Source organism: Apodemus sylvaticus, chromosome 11 (assembly GCF_947179515.1).
Source record: "Apodemus sylvaticus chromosome 11, mApoSyl1.1, whole genome shotgun sequence".
NCBI classification, from domain to species: Eukaryota; Metazoa; Chordata; class Mammalia; order Rodentia; family Muridae; genus Apodemus; species Apodemus sylvaticus.
The window spans coordinates 79,292,470-79,317,314 of record NC_067482.1 but is presented as its reverse complement, the minus strand read 5'-3'; the positions used below and the strand labels follow the sequence as shown (position 1 = coordinate 79,317,314).

Here is a 24,845-nt window from a genome sequence, read left to right as displayed (position 1 = left end):
GGCAGTGGGCCATAGGCCAGCCCAGAGCCTTAGGTCCTGGCTCACAGGCATCATTCTCCTAGCACATCACCTGTGCGTGCTACAGGACAGCCTTGGAGCACACTCTGCCCACGGTGATACCCTCATGGATGCCAGAGCCCGGGCAGGCGATGGAGAGTCAGAGGACAGCTAGCCTTGCTCAGACACCTAGTCTTTTGCACAAAGGTGCTGGAGATGGTCACCAACCTGCCTTACGGAGGACGGGCAGAATGAGTTAGGATAACACATGAGGAAGTGCTGTCAGAACACTCCAAAAATTCCCTGTCTCTATAGCAAACTTTAAAGGAGGTCACTGCAGGACGGTGGTGGCACACGCCTGTAATCCCAGCACTCTGGGAGGCAGAGGCAGGCGGATTTCTGAGTTCGAGGCCAGCCTGGTCTACAGAGTGAGTTCCGGGACAGCCAGGGCTATACAGAAAAACCCTGTCTCAAAAAAACCAAATCCCAAAAACAAACAACAACAAAAACAAAAACAAAAAACAAAAAACAAAAAAAAAGGAGGTCACTGATGGCAGCTAAGTGAAACCACACCCTGCCTGCTGAACGCTGGGAAGGCAGACCCCTGACTCCCTGCAGGCCTTCATTTCTGTCCTGAGCACAACTGGGATGTGGAAGAAGGTGCCCTCCTACCAGGACTATGGATGAGTCCAGGAGAAATGTTGGGTCTGAGCCTACTTCCCCAAACAGTTATTACCCTTTCCTGTGTCATGACTTCCTGTACTGGAAGAAGTCATGCTTCCAAAGCCAGGCAGTAGTTTCCAGGGGAGAGCCAGGGTGGTTACAGCTGAGGCAGCAGTCTTGGTCTGGGTCTCCGAGTATAAAGAATTAAAGCGTGTCTTTGAAGGCCTCTGCTGGGCAAAGGCAGCCCTTGGCCTCTATCCACAGTGCAGGGGAAGCCAAAGGGGAAGGAAGGGCTGCGTGTTCTACGGCAGGCACTCCCCACAGGCACAAGAGAGACGCAGGGCTAGCTACGGCTCAGGGTAAGAAATGGAGGAAAGATAAGGCAGGACCCCAAAGTTAACCAGCGAACAACTAGAGAATAAGTGTCCTAAAAATACTGATTTTTCCAGGTGTGGTGCTACATGCCTATACTCCTAGCACTAGGGAGGCAGATAGACAAACTACAATATGTAGAAGACCAGCCTGATCTACAGAGCAACACTAACACACACACACATACACACTCTCACTCACACACTTACACACAAATATACAAGCACACACGCAAGCAGGCACTCTGTGGATGAAGAGAGGAGGAGAGAAGGGAGAGAAGAGAGGGGAGAGAAGGAAAGGGGAGGTTCTCCCCTTACCCATGCTAAGCACATATGCTATCACTGAACTCCACCTGGAATCCTACTCAGAACTGCAAGAAAGAGCTGAGGCCTGGGTAAGTGTCTCCCCCTTGGCAGTCTGTGAAGCACTTCCTGTTGCCATCTTACCAGGATCCTCATAAAAAGGGTTATTACTCCCACTAGACTAATGACTCTGAATGTGTCTGAAAAGGGGAAGACATCTTATCCTAAGTTACATGAAGACAGGGTGTGAGACGGAGCTCACATTCATGCCAGACTTTCAGCCCTGGGCAAGCAGAACTAGACTAAGGTAATGGGCTAATATGCAGAGACTGTGGCCATGAGTGGCCAGGCAGTAAGTAAGTGCCACAAAGGGCCCCCAAGGACTCTGACACACAACTTCAGAATGGTGGGTGAGTGTGGGGTCCTCATAGGATGAGCAAGCCAGTACCCGAGGACATTAAACTAGACAGGGAATGGGTATTCTTGTTTTTTATAAAAAGACTTATAAATTGTAGGATTACTTTTCTTTCCACTCTGCCCAGGAGACAAGAAGAAAATCACCAACTTGTCTAGGTGATGAAGAGGCCCTTCCTGTGGTGGTTAATAGTGTAGACACTAAAGTTTACTGCCTGTCTTCAAATCTTAGGCCACTGGTAAAGCAAGAGTATCACTAGAATTAACTTTATTGGGCTGTTAGCCAGATTACTGTAGTGGAGATATGAACCATCTCTCACACGTTAGTTGTACTAATATTAGGAAGCTCTTCAGCCCTTCTTCTGACAGGGGTGAAGCAAAGCAACCTGTGAGGGCTGTTGGCTAGACTTCTCTGTGGCTCTTCTCTGAAGTCATGTGCCAGGTACAAACCTTGCCCCATCCCAGAGCAAGCTTCTGCTAATCCCTCGACCAGTGGAGAAGCCCGCCAGCAGCCTGACAGTCGGAGAAGCCCCCAGTTTGCTGCAGGGAGGTCCATCCCCTTCCTCCCAGACTGTAAACTCCCAACCCCAGGCCCCAGGCCCCAGGCCAGGCCCCTTACCTTTTTGTGCTTCTTGGCCATCCATTTGTCCCAGTTGTTGAGCATGTCCAGCCACTTGGACTCCCTCTGCCTCAGCACCTCCAGGGGAACTTCCTCCAGCCTGCAGATCAGAGGGCAGGACAGCAGATGTGTCAAGAGAAGCAAAGACCCTGGCTTTGGTCCCCGCCACCAACCTGGCCAGCTCTGCAGCCCTGTGTCTGTATATCTCCGTCAGGTCTGCCAACTCACGGCGCCTACTGCAGATGAGCAGAGTGCTTGCTGCCCTGACGAAAGTCACAGGCCAGATACAACAGGGCAAGTGCCTATTCTCCGACAGGTCAAGGGGTCAGGGACACCATGCCTCTCTGGGACAAAGGCTGAGTGTGTGCCTCTGCACACTCAAGCATTCCTGTCTTGGACCTGCCTTAGTTAAATAAGCCTCTTCAGGGGGCCAGCATGCTAGGAGTAAAGATGGATTAAAAAAAAAAAAAACTAGTCAAACAAATACAGAAACAACACACTCGCCCCTTCACCTGAGTCACGCTGGCCGCTCACTTTACCCAATCGCACCCTGTCTCTTTCCCATCACTCACCCCTACTCATGCCAGTCCCTTGGCTAGAATACTCCCTGAGTTGTCTCCATGTGCTAAAGTCATACAGACTTCAAAGTCCCTTCCAATGCCACCTTCTGACTGAGCAGCTGTGTCACTTCTGAGCAGGCTAAGGAGACTCTTGTCCCCAGGCCCCTTGTGGAACTGACATTTGATGGGTACTGAGCCCAGGCAGATCAGCACCAAAGAGGGCAGAGGTGAGCTGGGGAGGACTCCCTGTCTTACGCAGAAAACATAATCACCTCACTGTTCTGTGAGGTGTCCAAGGAGTGAGCCCTGAGGAACCCCAAGTTCACACAACTCTCTAAAGCAGCAGGCATTCTGCCTTACTTTCTTATCTGGCCTACACAGTGATGGCAAGGCAGACAACCACACAATACAAATGTACGCGTGCAGCCTCTCATACACACAGTTTCCTTAAATGCATTTTAAACTATTAGATTATCAAAACCTTACATTTTGTTTATTTCTTTGTTGTGCTTTTGTGAAGTTGTTTGTTTTGTTTCTTCAAGTAAGAAAGTACTTGGTCTAGGGAGATGTAACTCAGTGGTAGAGGACTTGCCTAACTTGCCAGGCACTGTGTTCAATTCTCAGTACCACCAGAAAAGAGAAAGAAAAGTAGTGTTTTATAAACTGGATATAATGTCAGCTCTCTGGAGGCAGAGGCAGGAGTTTAAGGCTAGCCTGAGAAAGATGACGTCCAAAGTAAGTAAGTAAATAAATAAATTTAAAAAATAGGCTGGAAAGATGGCTCAGTGGTTAAGAGCACCAGTTGCTCTTCCAGAGGACCAGGGTTCAATTCCCAGCACACACATGGCAGCTCATAACTGTGTGTAGCTCCAGTTCTGGGGATCAGACACCCTCCCTCATACAGATATACATGTAGGTAAAACACCAATGCACATAAAATAAAAATTAGTAAATCGTTTCAAAAATTTAAAGTACTTGACAGTGTTAAGAAAGGACTGATGTGAGGGGGTATGGAGCGAGATGTAAAGTGAATAAGTAAAAAAATAAAATAATTTTAAAAAAGAAAGAAAGGATTGACGACAGACTAAGAGAAACAGGCTCAGAGAGGTTAAATACTCAGGGAGAAAATGCTGCTCAGAGTCAAAGAGAAAATCAGTAAGGAACCTGGTACTCAATTCCAAGCCAGATCCTATAGAGTCTAAAGATGACATTCAGCCCAATATGCCTTTCCTGAAAGGGACACAGGCTGAGGCACTTGAGGCAGTTCCAGGAGCTCTCGGTAACAGGACACGGTAGAGCTGGGCCTGGCCCAGGGCTGGTGTTTCTGATTCTCTCCACCGGAAGGAAACAAGTTGCTGTGACTTTTACTGGTTGCAAGAACAGAGGGAGGGGCCCTGGCAGAGCTGAGGCCTCCAGGATACAAAGGCAAGTCCTCTCGTTGAGTGCACTTTATCTGGGGAACTGAGCCTGAACTCAGCCTTGGAATAGAACAGTTGAGAAGGAACCTGCCCAGGATAATAAACTGGGCCCCTCAACACAAGGACGCAAGTCGCTGTGCTCCAAGCTGCTATCTCTCACCATCGACAGGGAGAACCAAGGCACAATGACACTTTCTTTCTTTCTTTCTTTCTTTCTTTCTTTCTTTCTTTCTTTCTTTCTTTCTTTCTTTCTTTCTTTCTCTCTCTCTCTCTCTCTCTCTCTCTCTCTCTCTCTCTCTCTCTCTCTCTCTCTCTCTCTCTTTCTCTCTTTGATATAAAAAAAAAGCAGTGTTCAAACCTCGAGGTCACGTAATTTACAAAAGGATATATGTGTTCAGGCAACCCCCGAATACCTGAGAAGCAGAAACCAAAGAACCCTATGCCCCCCAACCATGATGACATTTATACCAAAACCAGTATTCACTTACGCAACAAGTCAGGGATGAGCCTTTCTGGTTAACTAAACAGAGGGCAGGGTGCCCACACGACTCAACAGGAAGTTTTAGCAGTTATGAAGATGATAACATCTCATTGAACCCTCTGTGCAGATAACAAAACTAAGGCTCAGTGAAGATGAGCCTTACAACTGAAACTGCTAGTTGCCAACGACTCCACACGTGATTAAATCCGGGCCTGTGTGAGACCTCAATCCTGGGGTCTGGTTCTGTTGGTAAAATATGACTGCAGGCCTCAGAGATTCCTATTCCTTCAAGTGCAATCAGAGAGGAACATGCTGAGTTCTTTCGACTGAGGCCAGCTGATAGCTTTGGCAGTTTCAAAGCCCCAGTGTCAAGCATCAAGCCAGAATTCAAATAGGGTAGAAAACAAAAGGTCATGTTTCCTAGATTCTAAGACAGTGCTGATTCTAGGCTTTACCAACCATTAGGCAGGATCTCAGAAAACCAAACAACTGATATTGCTCTCAATGTGTATATTAACAGAAGATATGTTTTAAATTTAAAACCTTAAACAGGGAACATTTTTTGAGGAAATATACTCATTTAAATGGCTTCTCTTCCAACAGAAGAACTTAATCTGGATGTTGGTGGGGCAGAAATAGACACAGTCCCTGGCACTCAGGACATTCTTTAACTACAAGTAAGTATCTCTTCCCACACAGAATGTCCATTTTTTTTTTAAAACTCAGAAGGTTAAAGGACCCTTCAGTTACTCAGCCAGGATCCCTGAAATATCTGTTCTGGATGAAGGAATTCTTTCTACAACACAGAAGTGTTGTGAGGAACAGAGGCAGCTCAGCAGTTCAGAGCAATGGTTGCTCTTCCAGAACAAAACAAAACAAAACAAAACAACAACAACAAAAAAAACCCTACATTTGGTTCCCAGCATCCACATGACAGCTACCAGCTGTTTACAATTCCAGTTCCAGAGGATCCAATGCCCTCTTCTAGCATCCACAGACACTGGTACATAGATATACATTTAAACAAAACACCCATACACAGTAAATAAAAATAAAATCTAAAAACAAAACAAAACAAAGCAAACCAATACCAAAGCTCCCAAGCCCCCCTCCCGCCTCCACCCTCCCTTCTCTGTCTGTGAACTGACTCTGAAGGGATGCCAGTGGGAGCTGTGGGTCAGCGTGAAGCCCTAAGTTGGCTTCCCCTGGTGGTACAGGATGTGTGAGCCACTGTTCCTGCTGAGAAGCTGGGTGGGAGTTCTGTAGGGGACACTTCAGCCAGGAGCACACTCACTTTCCATAAATCCCTCTTTCCTGAGGTGGCTGGAGTGGGCCTTCTCTTTATCCAAAGAGCCTACTAAGAATCTCTGGGGCCAGTCCTTTTGGAACAGTACCAGGACTAGTGCTTTACCTCAGGGGCAGCTGGCACTCAACAGCTTCTACTGCTAAACATTCTTTCCCATGCTTAGACAAAAATTTTCTGTTATCTTCTCCCTGTAATTTCAACACTGCCTCTGGTGCTACACAACGCTTAGGCTCTCTTACGCCAGACACACACATGCTCACCTCCTGTCGCCCATCCACCCTAGTCTGGAATGTTCTTTTTTCTCTTTGCTCTCAGCCACAGCACTCTTTCAGGGTCTTATGTACTACCAAAACCCCAATAATAGCAACATCAACAATAGTAGTCAGCATTTATACACTATTTACTACTTAGCTAATTTCTTTCTCTTACATGTGTGTACCACATGTACATTTCCTTAATAACCCCCAGGACGATAGCATTGTTCCCAGTAAGGGTAGAATCCCAAGCCTGGCAGTGGTGGCACACGCCTTTAATCCCAGCACTTGGGAGGCAGAGGCAGGGGGATTTCTGAGTTTGAGGCCAGCCTGGTCTACAGAGTGAGTTCTAGGACAGCCAGGGCTACACAGAGAAACCCTGTCTCGGAAAAAAAAAAAAAAAAAAAAAGAGTAGAATCCCAGACTTCGTAAAGTTAAGAACCTTGCAGAAGAGCATAGCTGTAAGAAGCAAGCCAAGACTCCACCCAGGGCCGTCTAACTCCATGGCCATATTCTTACACTACTGTCCTACCCCACGAGAAGCTAAACCCATGGAATCCTCACAGCCTGCCCATCTGTGTACGGATACCATTTACTGTCTTCCAACTTATAGACCTTCACCCTGACCTAGAACACTGATTTTCATACATTGAACTGAGACCTATAGTAAGATCCACAATTTATACTTTATGTGCATACATATAACTCAAATGTTTTATGAAATGAGTTGTCCTGGGGCTGGCGATGGCTCACTGGTTAAGAGCACTGACTGCTCTTCCAGAGGTGAGTTCAAATCCCAGCAATCACATTGTAGCTCACAACCATCTGTAATGGGATCCGATTACAGAACAATCCGATTGTTGCTGTCTTCTGGGCAACAGAAGACAGCAACAGTGTACTCACATACAATAAATAAATAAATATTTTAAAAAATGAGTTGTCCTTACATGTATAAATATGTACTCTGATTTTTCAAATCAATTTCATACAGTGTTTTTGAATTAGCAAGCTGGGCATAGTGGCGTATGTTCCAGCACCTGAGAGGCTGAACAGGAGTAATGCAATGAATTTGAGGCTAACCTGGACTACCCACTGAGACTCAAGCAAACAAAAATGCTAACTATAGGACAGGGACATGGCTTAATGGGTGAAGGTCCTTGCCTCTAAACTTGACAACCAGAGTTCAATCTCTGAGATCTACATGTCAGACTCCTCTAAGTGTGCCTTTGACCTCTGTGCGCATGCACACACAGACTAAATAAGTATAAAAAAAAAGAAAATTTAAAGTTATATATAATTCTTTGCAACTGATTGATTGCAGTATCAAAGCATGAATGGATGAAGACACAAATCTGAAATGGATGGTGACTCCAGATGGGCTGCTCAGATTGCAAGGTACGATCCCTCCTGACTGATCAGGTGTTCAGCTTCTGGACCAACTCTATTCAAGGCTTTCTCTAGGATTCCATTATTTTCACGTGAATTATATTCAGGCATACAAGACACTTCTAGCTACAGTAATTTTCTCTGTCTTTCTAATGCCCAAAAGGTGCCCTCATAAATTAACTCTAAAGTCCATTTGCTCAATAGAGGGTGGACTAGATCAGAGAGGCTCAGGCAGTCACAAAGCAGACACTAAGTGGCTGAGCCAGAGCTTCTCTCTGCCACAGAACTCGGGCATCGTCTCTGATTCCCTGCAGGATGGGGACACTAGGCCCTTTTCCAGATGTTGTCGTATGCCTTTACCTGGGCTCTAACTTCTACTCTGTTTTCACAGCTATAGTGAATAGTCTGCCTCACTTCTCAGCAAGGCCGCTGGGATGGATAGGCACTGCAGGCATGCCAACTGCAGTAGGAGAAGGTATGCCTGAGCAATGTGCTGTTTGCCACTGACTCTGCCTCCTGAGGAGGGAGCTCAGAAGACTACACACCTGACAGGCTCTTACACTACCAGACCTAGCTGTGCTGAGCCATTCTGTGGTTCAAGGTGGCAGGGACACTTCATGTATCCCACTGTCTGTCTACAAGCTCTCCTAAAATTCAGATGCTAGAAGCTTCCAAAAGCTCAGAGGGACAAGCCCAGTTCCTACGGTTCCTGGAAGTCTTTCTTCCCTGTCTTTTTATACTTCTGCTCTCTGCACCTTGACCTGGCAAACTCAGTAAGGACACTGCACAAGCCCAGGGCCCTTACATCTTTTGTCCTCCTCCAGGCTTCGCTCAGTGAACCTGAAGCAGGTGTTCTCCCTAAAACCACACCACAGGAACGATGCCTTTCACCTCCCTTGCCAGGGATACTAAACGGGACATGGAGGAAAATAAAGAGTGAGGACCCCTGAGATCGACTGACTAGGAATGAATGCACTTTAGCTCTTCCATCTACTACCTGGAAACCAGAGCTGGTGCTTTCCTCCAACCTGCTGACTTCTGGGTTTAAACCCTGGGCCTTGTATATGACGTAAGAAAGCACTCACCACCAAGGTGCATCCCCAGCTCTAGGTCATCTTTACTGGAACCACAATACGCATCTTGTATTACACAGGACTACAATGAGGAATAAACACATACTGTGGACAGTCAGAAAACGACAGCTAGTTCACAACTTATATTTGCAGATAATGTTCACCCGCATTTCCTCATCTGACTTGTCCCCAAATGCAGTTCCTGGAGGTAGGCAGAACAAGATCACCCTCATTTTACCTGGGAAGTCACAGAGGTCCAAGAGATGATGCCCCTTACTTTATGACACATAAAGTATAATTCCTAGCTTCTATCCCTTCTTTTCACAGCTGTGTGAAACAGAGACAGGCTTCTTCACTCTCTTAAGCTTCCAGTTTCTCAGCTGTAACATGGTGGCTATGTCACCTGCCCAGGGAGCAACTATAAAGATAACATGTTTCAAGTAACTTGTTGGAGCCATTACAGGTCATACATTTCCCTAGGGAAGTGGTTCTTATAACCTCTACTCAGCACGGTTAAGGAATCTGCCCATATTAGATATCCTGGAAGTAGAGGCTGCCACTCAAGACACTGACCTGTCTAATAGATATAGTGCCTCATACATAACACAATCTCTGTCTTTCCCCTACTCTTCTCTACCCCTTTAAGTTGAGAAAGACAGAAGTATATGACCCAGCTTTTCACAGTTAGGGCTCCAGGATAAAGACAAGGTCACCCACGGAGGTCCAAACAAAGTGTGGAAAATATGCAGAGAAAGTATGGTTAATCATGAGTCCAGAGACAGTGAAGAAAGGGGAGTTGGGAAGATAAATGAAGATAAAGATGCTAGTCTGCACTATACATCGGGTGAAAACTTCTAGAGTTCATTACTGTAAAAGACAGTAATGCCTGAAAGTACACATACTTTCACAGTTAGTTTCTTAGGAAGGAAACTAGAATAAGGGAGAAGGTAGGTTAGGGTAATGCAAACAGCTACTAGTCAGGCAGAACAGACCAAACAGTTAAGTATACTCTTTCCAACCAAGTGGTAAACTTTAATCCCATCACTCAGGAGACAGAGGCAGGTAACTATGTGAGTTCAAGGCCATCCTAGTCTACAGAGTGAGTTCTAAGACAGCCAAGGCTATACACAGAGAAACCCTATCTCTAAAAACAAACAAACAAACAAACAAACAAGAAACCTCTGCAGACAGGAGGATAGGTCTGGTGCCCAGAGGGTAAGTGTCTTGCCCAAGGACATGCTGTGAGTGGTAGGGAAAAGGTGATGTCTGGAGTAGTCTAGTGCTGGCCATTCTGCCCTGGAGCTGATTGTCAGTGGCTCCTGGGTGAGAGAGTCCAGCTTGCTTCACTCTCCCCAGCTCTCAGTGGAGGCAAGTTCTGGGCCTGCCTCTCTTTCCCATGAGGCATTTACTGGCTCTGCTCCTTCCGGTTCTGGGTCAGTGCACAATGGTAAACAGGTTCTCTCCACCCTTCACTGGCCTTGGCATCCTGGGCCTCTGCCCAGCACTCCACTCCACTCAGCTCCACCCTGTTGTCTTGCAGACTCCAAAAATTAAGGAATCCCTCTTCTTCTGGTCCAGTTAACTGGGAAAGGGCACAGGCAGCAGAATCCCCCAGGGCAGCCCTTCTGGACAACTATAAGAAGTTGTGAAGACTTTTCTTAGCAGAAGATATCATTTCCCTAAAACCTAACCCTAGCCAGACAGAGTGGTGCTTGGAATTTTCTGCCTGTGACTGGCTGGGTCTCGGGGTCACAATCTCCTTTGTAGATGCCCAGAGTCCACCCTGATCTATATGAAACTCTCCAAGTCATCCTTACCAAACTGTTAACCCTTACTGATAGATCTCACCTAACTGTCCTGACTCATTGTGTCCACAGTCCCTCCTTGCTGGAACTTCTTCACGGCTCCCTATTGTCCCCCCTCTCCAACAGAAATCTAGCTCTGGCTAGAGGCTCTGGCTCTCTAATCCTCCTGTCTCTTTCACTCCTGGGTTCACCTCTAGGTGTCCCCTCCCTGAGCCACTCCCCTCAGCCTCCCTCCATTTCTAACTGGTCCCCAGCTGCCACTGAAGACCTCATGTAAAACTGCCTCTCATCTCTACATAGCCTCTAACTGCTCCAGGGACAGCACAATCAGCCCAGTGCATTCTACACAGATCTCCATAGCCTTGCTATAAAGATTAATAAAATACAGCCCCTGCCCTCGAGGAAGCCAACGTTTCAGAGAGGCAGCAGGGTGGATAACTAGCTTGCATGCACACAAAGTGCTAGCTATCACAGAGCTGTGAAAGGTGCGAGGGGTCTGCAAGAAGTCCCCAGGGTGAGGATGGAGATATGTGAGGAGCTGACTTTTAAACTGGGGTTTGAAAGCTGACAGGAAGTGGCTAGGCTGAGAGAGGTGGAAGGAACATACCAGGCAAAAGGCCCAGTATGTGCAAGTGCAAGCTAATAGGAAGGGCCTGGCTCGTGTGGGAATGTGAACAGTCCAGCAGAGCAGGCCGGGCCTCCCACCTGACCTGTGCTCTGCTGAGGCAGCATTCCTCTGGAGGTTTGCTCCTCCAGAGCCCCATCTGGCCATTCTTTGCAGTGTGTCTCAGGCTAAGAACATTTCCTAGTACCTGGCTGGCACATGATCAACACACGGTGACTGATTTGCGTTGTGACCTCAGGCCTGAGTTCTCAGCAACAAGCTGGGAATATTGATCTCTGCCTTGAGACCAGACAGATAAACACAGTAGGAGCGCTCGCTCCCTCTGCAGCCTAACAGCAGCTCTAGGTAGTGAGGGCTGAGCTCAGATCCACTTTAAGTGGCCTTTTACAGTACAGCTCTCCATTCAATTAGCATAACTGACTGTCTTCGATAATGCTTCCCAGGCACTTGCTAAGCGCCAGCCACTGCTCAGCTCCAATTGATATCATTTCATTTAACCCTGGTAACAAAGCCCAGGAGAGTCATTCTCCAATTACAAACCCCATTTGGCAGATGAGAAAACTCAGATTTTCAGCAATCTGAGCTTCATGATCGCTGCCTAGGGTTTATGGCAAGCAGGCCCTGGCAGATGAGGCTAGACCCTCCTCCGCTCTTCTCTGACTATGTCACCCAACTCAGCTGGATGCACACAGGTTTGATCCCAGGAGACTAGAGAGCTCAATGGACCGACTCCAACCCACAGGAGCAGTGTGACACTTTGCACGTCACTTTAGCAATGTGACTTTAGGGATTTGGCTTCTGGTGACATAAAGCAGGGGTGATACTAACAAGCACATCTCACAGAGATAAGTGAGAAGAGGCAAGGGACAGCCTGGGCTATATGCGAGCTCCTCTGTTAAATAGCATTATGACAGCAAAGGTGAGGGAATGGAAGGGTCACCTAGGAAGGACCAGGAAGCCAGGACAAAGGATCACAAGGCACAGAGAGAGGGAGAGTGCTGATGGTAATTAGAGGCAAACTGGGACTCTTCCTCAGGTGACTACTACTACCTAGGAGGGTACAAGACCAGGCAGCCCTATGGCCATACACTGGCACTGAAATTCTCAGGAAACTTCCGCTCTCACTTCTGCTTTTTCTTCACAGGCCACAGAGAAGACCAGTCCCAGTGAGCTGTCAGAGGGCCTTGCTGCAAAAGACTCAGTAAGGAACTAACGGGGAATTCCCAACCTGCTCTGGTAGGTCAGGGAGCTCCTGACCTCAGAGTGGAAGTGGCCTCCTACCTTAGCCCCAAGACCATGGGGTGAGTGAGCAGACACATGAGGGAAGCAGAATCTTCGTGCGTGAAGCGGAATCTTTGTGCCTATACTGCCTTACGTCTTTATAATTGCACTAAAAGCCCAAATGAGAGTGGGAGAGAGCTGAGTCTATTTTATGTATATGTGTGCCTCAAGAAAAGACAGCCTTTCTACGCAGACTAGGCTGGCTTCAAATGCACAGAGATCTGCCTGGCTCTTGTGGTGGTAGTAACACATGCCTTTAATCCTAGTACTTAGGAAGCAGAGGCAGATGAATCTCTGAGTTCCAAGGCTACTCTAGTCTACAGGATAAGTTCCAGGAGAGTTAGCTTTACACAGAAAAACCCTGTCTTGAAAAACCAAAAGTAATTTTAAAAAATGTGTGAAAGTATGAAAGTCATCCATGGTGTACAAAGGACACAGAGCCCTTCCACTGTGACAGAAAGTGTATTGGATGCTTTTCAGATGTCCTCCTCCTAACACCTCCCTCTCCAATGTCACCAATGCCCTATTGAAGGACTCAGAATAGCCACATGTCTGTAGAGTGTCTGGAGGAGAACTGGAAACTAAGTTTGCTGATGTCTTAAACTTGGGCTCTCCCAGACCCACATCCAGGTTACCCTTCTCTGTAAGTCAAGACAGGGAGGAAAAAGAAAAGAAAACAGCATCTTCCAGAAGGCAGAGTAGGAAGACGGCTCTGTGCACACAGGGCCCCGGGCCCAGAGGCACGCCTAGATTCCTTCTCTGGATCCCTCATACTCACTCAGCTGTACTTGTTTCATCTCAGGATACATGTGTGTGTGTGTGTGTGTGTGTGTGTGTGTGTGAGAGAGAGAGAGAGAGAGAGAAAGTGTGTGTGTGTGCGTGCACACGCGCACAGACATAAGACAAGAGCTCCACTCTTCCTTGTAACAACTCAGCTACCAAAAAAACACACAAGACCTATTAGGAAAAGTAAACAAGCCGGGCAGTGGTGGCGCACGCCTGTAATCCCAGCACTCTGGGAGGCAGAGGTAGGTGGATTTCTGAGTTCGAGGCCAGCCTGGTCTACAGAGTGAGTTCCAAGACAGCCAGGGCTATACAGAGAAACCTTGTCTCGACAAAAAACCAAAATCAAAAAAAAAAGAGGCGGGGCTGAAGTCTTAAGACTGACAGGAAGAGAGGCCACAAGGTGACCAGCTTTAGTAGGGTGGAAAATTGGAACCCCAGATAGCAGGCTTAGTTTCATCCCTTGCTCAGTCAGTTTCCCTGTCTGTACACAAAGTCAAGTAACTCTTACTTAGTCCATCAATTTCCCATCACTCCTGTAACTGCTAGCAGAGACTAAAATGATAAAGGCCACTGTAGTGATACAGCCTTTGATCCCAGTACTCAGGAGACACAATCAGGCAGAACTCCCTGAACTCAAAGCCACCCTGGTCTACACTGGGGTTCCAGGACAGCCTTGGAAACATAGTGAGACTTGGAAACTGTCTCAAAAATAAGTAAATACCCAGGAAGTACCGCCAACATGCTGTTTAAACCTGACCTGAACAAGGAGGGCACTGACCCCGACATGCTAATGAGGAAGAAGGAAAGCACACAGGGCCCATCCCTAGACAAAGAACCACAAACAACTAAGAAATGGCGAAGTGTGGAATAGTCTTTCCCAGACAAGAGCTCACCTATCAGTGATCCAGTACCAAATGGTAAACCCAAAAAACATACATATAAGTAACAGTATTACTGACTGCAGGTTATTTATATATTTAAGAATAAACACACACACATACACATACACACAAATGACAAAAATTTGAACAAGGGTTGGGGTATGTGTGATGGTTTGAAGGGAGAAAAGAGAAAATAATGCAATTCTATTATAGTCTCAAAAACTGAAAGCTTTTAAAAATAAATATATTTAAAAGATAAATCTTTTTTATAAAGATAAAAAAAAAAGATAAAACATCCTTCAGTCTGATCACATTTCCACATCTATGAAGACCACTGGTCCTGTGCACAAAGGGACATCTTATACAAGAGGGACAGAGTTTGCTAGAAGCACTGGCTTCTTCAGAGTGTGCCACGATAACCCCTCGTATTGGGCTATCTACCAAGACATTTCCCAAGGTCATTCCTCAGAATGTTGGAGATGGATGAGCCCTAGTTTCTCTGCAGGGTAACTGAGGCTTAGAAAGACCAGGCAGCCTTCTCAAGGTCATACAGCTACTTAGGAGCTCAGGGAGGCCCAGGACTTGGGTATTGATCCCTGCTCAGAAGCCTTTGTTTGCACGGTGTTCTTAATCCAGTTATCTTGTTTGAGCCTCACAATCCTTTGTACACAGCTGCACCTGTAACTACTTGTCTAATGTATGACTTCCCTGTTAGACTGTAAGTCATTTGAAAGAAAGACTGGTTTCTATACAGAAGCTGACACAGGGCTACACTTTGAATAAGTAAGTGTCAGTGCCAGGAAGTAGCCCTGTGACTGACTGAGGGGACTTGCTTAAGCCATGAACCACAGGAGTCAATTGGGAACCTGGTGCCAGCACCCTCACACCCCTGTGCTTAGTTAACAGTACTTTCTCCATATCGGAGCCTAAAGCCATGTTTCCGGCCAGAATCTCTAATCTCTAAAACCTGGTGTGCCCCATAGCTTGCTTCTCATAGGTACAGGACTCACCGGTCCGAGCCAAGAAGCCATGTAGAAGAAATCCATGAAATCAAACTGGTCTTGGTTGCCATCTGCTTCCCCTTGATCAGTTCACACTACGCTGAAAGCCCCAAATCCCCTGTCCCAGCTGCCGTAGCACCCTAAGGTAGGACTCCTCTGTCCTCAGGCTCACTCCCAGCCTCTTGGGAGAGGAGCCTGGCTCTCCTTGCAGCTTTTCTTACCATCTAATTTGTTTACCAGGAGGCAACCACGAAGCTCAGTGTTACTCACCATCCTGCCTCCCCCAGTCAGGTCAGCCAGCTTTCTCCTGCTTGAGAGACACAAAGAGCCCCTTCATGTGCCCTGGGCATTGCAGCCAAGCTAGGCACCTTGGGGATATGGCATAGCTAAGTCAGCAGCAGCCCACTGCAAGGACTCTAGGACAGGCCCTGTGAGAGGCTTTTCCACCTCTCACTCACAGGGTTAGCCTCAAGTCAAGCGCTAATTGAACTGAGGCTATAGATTGGCTCCCATTGGCTATAGATTTCTCTGAGTCCCACCAGAGCCCTTTTGGCCTCCCCTGGATTCTCATGGCACTCTCCTCACCTGAGATCTAACTCCTCTCTGCCATTTTCAACAACTAACTCCTCTAAAGCACAGGTCTCAGGCTGGCACTCAAGGCTGACTGTCTAGCCTCTCTTCCCAGCCTACCCTTGCTTCCTCCCTGCCTGCCACCTCTGCTCTCAGCACATTAGACTTTCTAACAGCTGGCTTTTCAGTGGAAGACTGCACAGAAGTCCTTCTCTGTTCAATGAAGAGACCTTGCTTGTCGCTTCTGAGTGCTGGGATCAAATGGCACTTCTTCATAGGCTCCTGTAGGCAAAGCTGCTGCTTCCTCCTGTTGGCTCTAAGAGCAGCTGCACACCTCAAGTACAGCCTTTATCACTCAGCACTGCAAAGAGTTGTTTGTGGTTCTGTCTTCCAAGCAGTATGAACTCCTTGAGGGCAACAAGACAGAGAGGTCTTGTTCAGCTCGTCCCAATCTGGCAAGAGTGGGGTCTGGGAAATAAGCTCACTGCATAAGTGTCTAAACTAGCAAAGCAAAACCTTTGGCTCGCTCCCCAGGCTGCTGTGTCGGCTGACTACCTCGCCACCTAAGCAGAAGCAAAGAGCTAATGTGTGCCGGCCTCTGAATAGCCAGACAGGGAACACAGTGGGTAGGGTAGGGTAAAGATGAAAGAGAGACCCAAGTTTTAACAGCTGCTCTAAAACCCTGGGTAAGGGACCTTCTAACCAGGAGTGTCAGTTTGCCAGTGGGGTAGCCAGGCCAATTTTCTCCCTTCTAGGATTCTCCCACAGAACCTACCTGGGAGGAAAAACCTACCTGGCCTGGCTGCTTCAGAATTTATCAGGTGATAAATTTGGGGCACTTTTCTGGGGTCTTTAGGTGCTTGGGTTCAGAATGGAGACTGGCGCCCCTTCGGGGAGAGTGAGGTTCACCTGAATTATGCCTCTCTCTGGCCCACAGGGCAGGGCCTCACTGTAACCTGGGATGGGAATTAGATCACATCTCTAACTACTCCAGTCTATTTAAGGGAAAGAAGATTCACTGAATACCTACTTTGTCCCAGGCTCTTTTCACACATCAGTTCATTTAAACCTCATAGCAAGCCCCAAAGGTCAGTATTAGTATAACCTTTTCATGGGTGAGACACTGGGGTTCAGAAACAAGGCAGTATGATGAAGGTCATCCAGACAGGCAGGCTCCAGGGGTAGTAGCAGGAGAGGAGCTGCCACCCGATGGAAACAGACTGGGTGACTGCGCCTCAGTCAGGTATTGCTGTCCCCCATCCCCAGGTCATGTTTCAGGCCAGATGCTGGGAAGACAAAACATCAAGCAGACTCCACCGCTTATCTCTTTCCCACAGCCTAGGGTTTCTAGCATGTGGACACACAGGCACCTTCCCAGGACAGCAGCTGGGAGCTGGCTCCTCCTTTACCAAGTCAGATCTTGTCTGAGAACAGGGCCATCAACTGGATTTTCCTTAGAGGCCAAGAGAAGAAAAAGGAAAGAAGCACATGGGAGGGCCCCTGGTCTAGAGTCAAAGACCTGGGCCCCACATATACAGCTATATTCTTCCAGGGATCCTCACTGCCAGCTCCACGCTCTCCTGGGACCTGTCAGAGCCCAAGAGAAGTGGGTAGTCTGAGCTTACAAAGTAAAAAAGGCGGTGGTGGCACAGCAGCAAACAGGCAGGCTCTGGCTTGCCAGGAGGGCCCTGGCCCCACCTCAACAAAAACTGGCATAGACCAATCTGTAAGGATGCCAATTAAGCCAGTTCTATGACTTTCAAAGTCACTGTCTGACATAATTGGTAAGAAGTAGAGGGAACTGGGGGGTTAAAGAGGACAACATGCTGTTCCAGATGTTTCTCCCTGAGCTCAGCTCAAATCATTTGCTCCCCTAACAGGAAGCCAATGCCCACAGGATCCCAAAGAGCATAACTTCTGACTCATCTGGCCTACATACTGAGCAGACTGAGGCTGGGTGGGAAGGAAGCTCCAGCCTCAGGCTAGTGCTGATAATCACATGGAAAAAGGAGAGGAAGGTTATTAGGGATTTACCTCTCCAGCCAGCAGGGTTTAGCTCAGGTCTGTTTCCGCTCCTGACCAACTTTCAGCTGCAGAAAGACCATCAGATAAATTGCTCTTCCTTCCTATCCTTCCCTGCTCAGAACACCTGGTCTTCTTGGGGTTTCACTGCCCGGAACTAATGCTGCCAGGGCCTCTGTTTGTGCCTGTGCCACCCACAGGGCCATTCATGGGCTAGCTGCTTTCTTGCCTTTGGCTAGTGCTCAAGAGCAGCCAGGGAACACTTGAGTCCCACTAAAGGTTCCCGACCGTAGGCGGAGTGGCAAGATGAAAGAGCATGGGGAGCTGTGCGCTCAACCCCAGCTTTTCTTCTAACAGACTGAAAAAGAAAGGCTCATGTCACACTGGTCTGCATGACAGGGCCATCTCTAAGTCCACTTTCAGTTCTCTGACTTGGATTGAGCCTGGCTGGGCCAGCCCTAAACTCATCACACTAATGACAACATGCTCTGACCCTTCTGGCCATTCCTGTTAGCCTCCTGCACTGCTGAGGGTGTATGAAGTGCTGAGGAAGCAAGGGAAGGGGATGGTGGACAGACTGCTGCTAGTCAGCTTCATGCTACCTGTCTGCCAACCGATTTCCTACTGGGGGCAAAGGGCCCCAAGGATGGTGGTGAAGCTGGCCCTGCCTTGGGATTCTGACATCCTGCACCCCAGCTCTATGCTGTGTGATCTCATGTATGTAATATGCTATGTGATCTTAAGCACGTTTTGCTTCTCTGGCCTCTGTTTTATCTTCTATATAAAGGCTATACTAGGCAATCTCTTAAGATCTGTTCCACCTTAGCCCACAATTTTATGATATACTTTAGGCTAGTATGCGACAGACACCAGAGTGAGGAAGTCTGTTTTTTTTCCTATTCCCACAGACCTTGACAACCACCAAAACTGACCTGTGCTGAAACAACCTTTGACCCAGGGTGTCTGAAATGGACCTTTAATCTGGAGACAGTCTCTGGATTCTACAGGCCATTTGTGCTAATGTTTCACTTCTCTGGGATAGCACATGCACTCCTAGTCCTCAACCACGAGACTAGGTTCAGGGCGGTCACCCTGAACCTTCCCACAACTTCCCCTTGTGTGGCCTTGGGCAGGGACTTACATTTGGCTTTTTTAGAACCACAGTATAAACTAAACAAGGAAGACCCAAGCTCTCTGATACCAGAGATTTTGCTAACAGACAAGCTGAAGGAAATGAGGCAGGGAGACAGAAGTAGATCTGGGATCTCACTTCAGACTTGGCCTAACAGTCATCAGAAATGGAGGGGACATCTGCAGGGCCATACCCCAAGTGTGCAGTTGGAAGGTGGAGATGATGAATATCTGGCTGAGATCTGGGGATGAGAGCCAAAGGGAGGTGCCATTGGGTGTCTCCTTCCCACAAATACCAGAGGTACGCCCTAATTTTTCTCTTCATTTCTCAGACCCTTAGAAGGAGAAAGAAAACTATTTCTTGGGCTATTATTACCTGTGCCAGGCATGGTGCAGGATGCTTTCATATATCCAATTTTCATTTTCCTCAGCAGCAATGGATATACACACTACTTTTCCCCTTGACTAAACAGGCTAGGGACCCAAGGTCACGCCAGCAAGTAAGATCCCTAAATCTGGCCCTTCCTCACTCTATAATATCGCCCTGTACCCTGAAATCTGGGTAAATATCCAAAAACCATGGAAGATTTCTCATGCTTTAGAATTTACCAGCAGTTCTAAGCTGTTACTTCCAAGACCCCACAAACAAAACGGAGAATTCCTTTCCCACCCCCTCAAGACCTCACCCTTCCCGGGCCCCTGATCCCTGATGACCGTGCCCCAAATGAAACACAGCCTAACTCTCTCTAGGTTTCTACAAGCTCATACAGGGTGAAGGATAAGAGTGAGGGCTTCTCCTAGTTCTGAACTGGACTAGGCTTAGTTTAATGTGAGCAAGTAAGGAAAGGTTGGAAGAGACAGATCCAGTGGGCGGGAGGAAACTCCATCTAGGTCAGAGGCCTGGATTTGAAATTTTCTCCTTCTAAGGAGGAGGAGGCCTGGTGAATAAGAGACTCTTGGGGAGGGAGGGTGATATGGAAGTGACATTTATATGGGACAGCTTTATGGAGTGGGTTCTTAAGATAGTCAAGCACTTTTGTAAGTCACACGAACAGCTGGGGACACCTTGGGTAGTCACAATCAGTTGGAGTAGGGCTCCCCTGGTGACTGTGAGGCTGTCTCTATAACTGGGAAGTGCACTACAAAAGAGAGGCTTGTCAGTTCTGGGTATGGCCCTAGCCTCCTGTCACAAGACAACTGGAATGTAATCAGGACCTAGAGGCCATCTTCCTGAGGGGACCACCAGACTGCACCCACAGTCTCTGGGAGGACAGGCTTCTAGGGGTTCTGCCATGCAGAAATCTGCAGCCCAACATGCTCAGCTCGGAGGGAGGTGCTACTCCCCTGTCTCAGCTTTCTCTAATGGTGAGCAGGGTACCTGGGTGCTCGAGGGTGGAGTGCTCCATGAGTGAGGCCCCTGCTGTCTCCCGCCTATTCCAGTCCTAGATCTGGATTTGGGAAGGAAGTGCATATATACAGCAGCCTAGGAGTCTGCTGGCTGGCTCCTGTGTGATGAGGCTGACAGTGAGTCCTAGAGTTGAAGCGCTGTCACCCCATAACTACCAGGAAGAAGGAGTGTCTGCCCACCTGTTGCCTGTGACAATGGACAAAGTTGCCTTTTGGAAGAGGGTGTGTGTGAGGAGAGACACTCTCTGACCTTTCCATGGTGTAAAGAAACTGTGGGTGACAAGATGGGACTCTCTGGGAGGCAGCTGGCCAGTTGTCAATCCTTCTGAGATCTATGTGTCTGGATGTAAGGGTTAGTGCGACCTGGGATGGGGTGGGGCCAGCTCGGAGTCCTGAAGCCTAAGATTTGCAGGGGTGGGGATATTGAGGTGGTGAGACCAGGATTTTGTGAAGTAGGGGGAGATGGAGAATAGCTGTGGGCAAAGTATGGGACAGCCATCTGTGCGCATGTCAGGGGGTGGCAAAGCTTTAAGGCCAGAGTGACCTGGTGAGACTATGAGCTGGAGATGGGACCCTCATCGGGAGGGCACTGGGTCCTTCTTGGAGGGTACAGATCAGTCGGTTTAGGGAGACCGGGAAGAAGGGGGTGGCCTTTCTGTCCACAGGTAGGAAGTAGACTGTCGCTTGCGGGGGGACTGTGGGGATAGGACAGTGGAGACACGTTGGTGGATCAGGCCCACGCCTGTGCTGGTCCCGCGCCCGGCCCAGACCCCAGAGCTACTCACGCGCCCTCAGCGCCCTGCGAACCCACGATGAAGCCAAACTTGTCGATGCGGCGCTCGGCGAAGCCGTTGGCCTCCGAGTCCGAGCCGAGCGAGCTCAGCTCATCGGCGGTGGCGGCGTCGGGGCCCTGAGCCAGGCTCTCCCGGGTCCCAGACAGGCTCCCGCCCGCTGCGGGCGCGCGCGGCCCATTCTCTTTGCTGCTTTTCGCCATATCGGCCGCGCCCGCCACCAGAGCGCCAGCGGCCACCTCAGCCGCCTGAGACTCCCGGCCTCCGCCGACGCTGCCGACGCCCCGCCCACGCACAGCGCCCATTGGCTGCCACAAAGCTGGGGGCGGATACCCAGAGAGCTCCCACCACGCGCCCAATGGGTGCCGAAAGTCCCGGGCCCCGCCCCTCCTCCAGGCTGGCGCCAAGTGGACCGACGTGAGGGGGCGGGACAACCGTCATCAGAGACCCGCCTTTCCTAGCTGCCAATCACAAAAACTCACCTGGACTAGCTCGTCTGGCTTTTCCGGGTTGGCCCCGAGCTGGTGTGTCACCTGCAGCCGCTCTCTGGCAGAAGGTCTCTGCCTCCACGGGAAACAGGGTCGTGGGTAGCGCTGCTTCGTCAGTTCGTCTTCAAGAATAGTGATGAGACGCCAGTGGGTTTAGGGATCTGAACCACCTGGCTGCTCTGCTTATGGGGATGTAAATTAGCTCGTGGGAGACCCTATAAGAATAGTACAGACTTATGCGCTTTTTTCTTCCCAACACCTTTTCTGGTGAGTGTTGATTTATGTTGTTTTTCTTTGAGACAGGGTCTCCAAAGGCTTCGATTTTACTCTGTAGCTCAGGGCCCTCCCCGTCTCCCAAGTGCTGGGTTACAGATGTGGGTTACCATGCCTGACTCCCCAATGGTTTTATTGAGATCTGATTAGCATACCACAAATTCCATCTATTTAAGGTATATACTTCCTAAGTTTGAATCCCACTGACACACCTACACATGCACAAATAAATAAAAATTAAAAATAAACTAGGCATGATAATGGGTGCCTGCACACATTAGGCTAAAACAGTTAACCAGTTCTGGACTGACTGGACTACAAATAAAAACCCTATCTCAAAAATAAAAATGTATAATACCATGGTTCTTTAGCATCCTTACAGAGTTGTACAAACATTGAATCCAATTTTAGAACATTTTTTTTTTTTTTTGAGACAGGGTTTCTCTGTATAGCCCTGGCTGTCCTGGAGCTCACTCTGTAGACCAGGCTGGCCTTGAACTCAGAAATCCGCCTGCCTCTGCCTCCCAAGTGCTGGGATTACAGGTGTGCGCCACCACCGCCCGGCTTTTTTAGAACATTTTTATCACTCAAAGAAACTCCTATTCAGTAAAGGTCGTTTCCAGTCCTCCCTCCCTCTCTGGTAAACATTATTCTTTTTATCTTTTTATAAATTTGCTTCTTCTAGATATTTCAATATCTATGATTATCAATGACTTTGTGTGTCCAGTTTTTGTTTGTTTAAGACAGGGTCTTGTCGAGCCAGGCGAATCCCAGCACTTGGAAGGCAAAGGCAGATTTCTGAGTTCGAGGCCAGCCTGGTCTACAGAGTGAGTTCCAGGACAGCTAGGGCTACACAGAGAAACCCTGTCTCAAAAAACCAAAAAAACAAACAAACAAAAAAGACAAGGTCTTGTCTTGCTTGTGACATAGGCTGGTTTTACGCTTTCTTTTTGCTTTCGAGATACATCTACATCGCAAACCTATTTGTGCTTTCTTCTTTTCGTGGCTGAATTATATTCCATTGTATGGACATACCACATTTATATACTATTCATTGGTGAAAGTCATTTGAATATTTTTTTTCTCTCTTTGAGCAGGTAACATTATTTTCATTTATCCTAGGTAGAATTTCCTAGGAGAATAATTTCTGTGTTTTAAGAACTCTGGTTAACCTTTAAAAAATTGTGTGTGCAGAAATAAGAGACATTTTTCAGGAGTCATTTTTTATATGGAAATGGATATGGATTCTGGGTATCAAACTCAGGTCAGCATGCTTGGCAGCCAGGGCCTTTACCTGCAGAGCCATCATGATGGACCATTTAACCTTTGAGCAACAGGCAAATTGCTTTCCAAACTGGTTGTGCCATCTTTTGTAAACTTTTACTACTTTTATACATGCCCTATTTTACAAGTAGGTAAATCAAGGTTCTATAAAGTCAAGTCAGTTATCTAAGATCCCAGGTTAGTTTATGGCAATCCTAGGACCTCAGTTCTCACAAGATGCTTGTATTAGAATTGGGCCAAATACACTCCTTATGCACTTGACCCCAGCATATAACTTTCAGTCCTAAAGTTGGTCAGTTCTTAGAGTGGTTCCTCACTCATCTAGTCTGTATAGTTCACCAGTGTTGTTTGACTCCCCCTAGATGACTAAGCTGGAGGGAGAGACAGGCTACAGAGTCTGAAACAAGCTCCATGAGAGGGACTTAGCCCAGCACGACTCGCCAGCCATTTCCGTGATAGCCTGACAGTCTAGAAGACTACAATTCACATTGCAATTGCTTCTGGTTTTCCATACAAAGGGCAACAGCAGGCATAGGAGCAGGCGCAGGCCATTTTGATCTTAATGCTCTGGGAGGACATTCCTCCTTCCTATAGCTGAACATAATCCCAGGAGGCACCGTACCTATCCCAGGGATGGAGAGAGGAACCAGATAGAACCAGTGGATAGTGTAGTAGCCACGTTTGACCTCGGTATCTTGGTCCTAAGGTTCTATCTCCCAAACACCTTATTACTCAGCCTTCTAAGGGCAAATATTACAGATTGTCCTTTTTTTTGTTGTTGTGGCAAAATAACTGACAAAAGCAGTTAGGGAGCGAGGCTCATTTATTTTGGCTCATAATGTGAGGGTCCAGTCAGTCACTGAGAAGGGGAAGCTCTACTTGCTCTCTTCCTGTCTTGAGAGAAATCTCTACTATGTAATCCCTGAGATATAAGGCATGTGCTACCAGCAACTTTTTCCCTGCACCCCAGCCCACGGAATGGGTCCTCAACCTGTTACCCATGTGGATCTTCCTCTCCAGTTCAACCTTGCTGGAAACCTCACAGACATGCTCAGAAGCTTGTCTCCTAAGTAACTCCAAATCTAGTCCATCTGACAGTGTAAACTAAACACCACACAGAAACCCAGAAATCTCAGGGTAGCATACCCAAATTTCAGAAACAGAAGAGACTGAAGTTGATGACCATGAAGCAAATCAATTCCAAGGCCTGAGGCCTTTTTTTTCCCCCTGAGCCAGGGCCTGTTACTTGGGCTGCTCTCCAACTCCAGAGCTCACACAATTGCCCTGCTTAATCACATTTAAGTAGTTGGAACTAGCATGCTTGGCTTCTGTTAGACTATTTCCTCACCAGTAAAATGGAATACTAGAAAAAAACAAAACCGTAGAGATTTTAGTGTGACAAGTCCTTAAGCATTTGATAGAAGGTAATTCCCAGTAAACAGTGGGCACAAATAGTAGTATTCATAATTTTCAAACTCCTGATTGTCTTGTTCCCACCATAGCCTACAGGTGTAGCAGTAAACAGCTTAAACCACGGCACACGAGTTGTTTCATGGCTGTGCTAAATTACTGTGTTCTTGTGCAGTTATTAAAAGAATAGGGATGTCAGTTTGCTTCTTAAGCCTTGAGAACAAGAAAGGCACACTTGGCGTATG

At 47.7% G+C, this 24,845-nt stretch overlaps 1 protein-coding gene across 1 annotated transcript in view; it reads right to left on the bottom strand.

Moving 5' to 3' along the window:
• Tbc1d10a (TBC1 domain family member 10A) overlaps positions 1 to 21,423 on the bottom strand; it is a 29,164-nt gene extending 7,741 nt beyond the window's left edge. Inside the window, exons 1-2 of the mRNA XM_052198687.1 lie at positions 21,140 to 21,423; positions 2,368 to 2,467 (exon numbers count right to left, since the gene is read on the bottom strand). Coding sequence (XP_052054647.1) covers positions 2,368 to 2,467; positions 21,140 to 21,348 — 309 coding nt within the window. The 5' untranslated portion in view covers positions 21,349 to 21,423. The remainder of the gene's footprint in view (positions 1 to 2,367; positions 2,468 to 21,139) is intronic.
• Between the last annotated feature and the right edge of the window lie 3,422 nt (positions 21,424 to 24,845).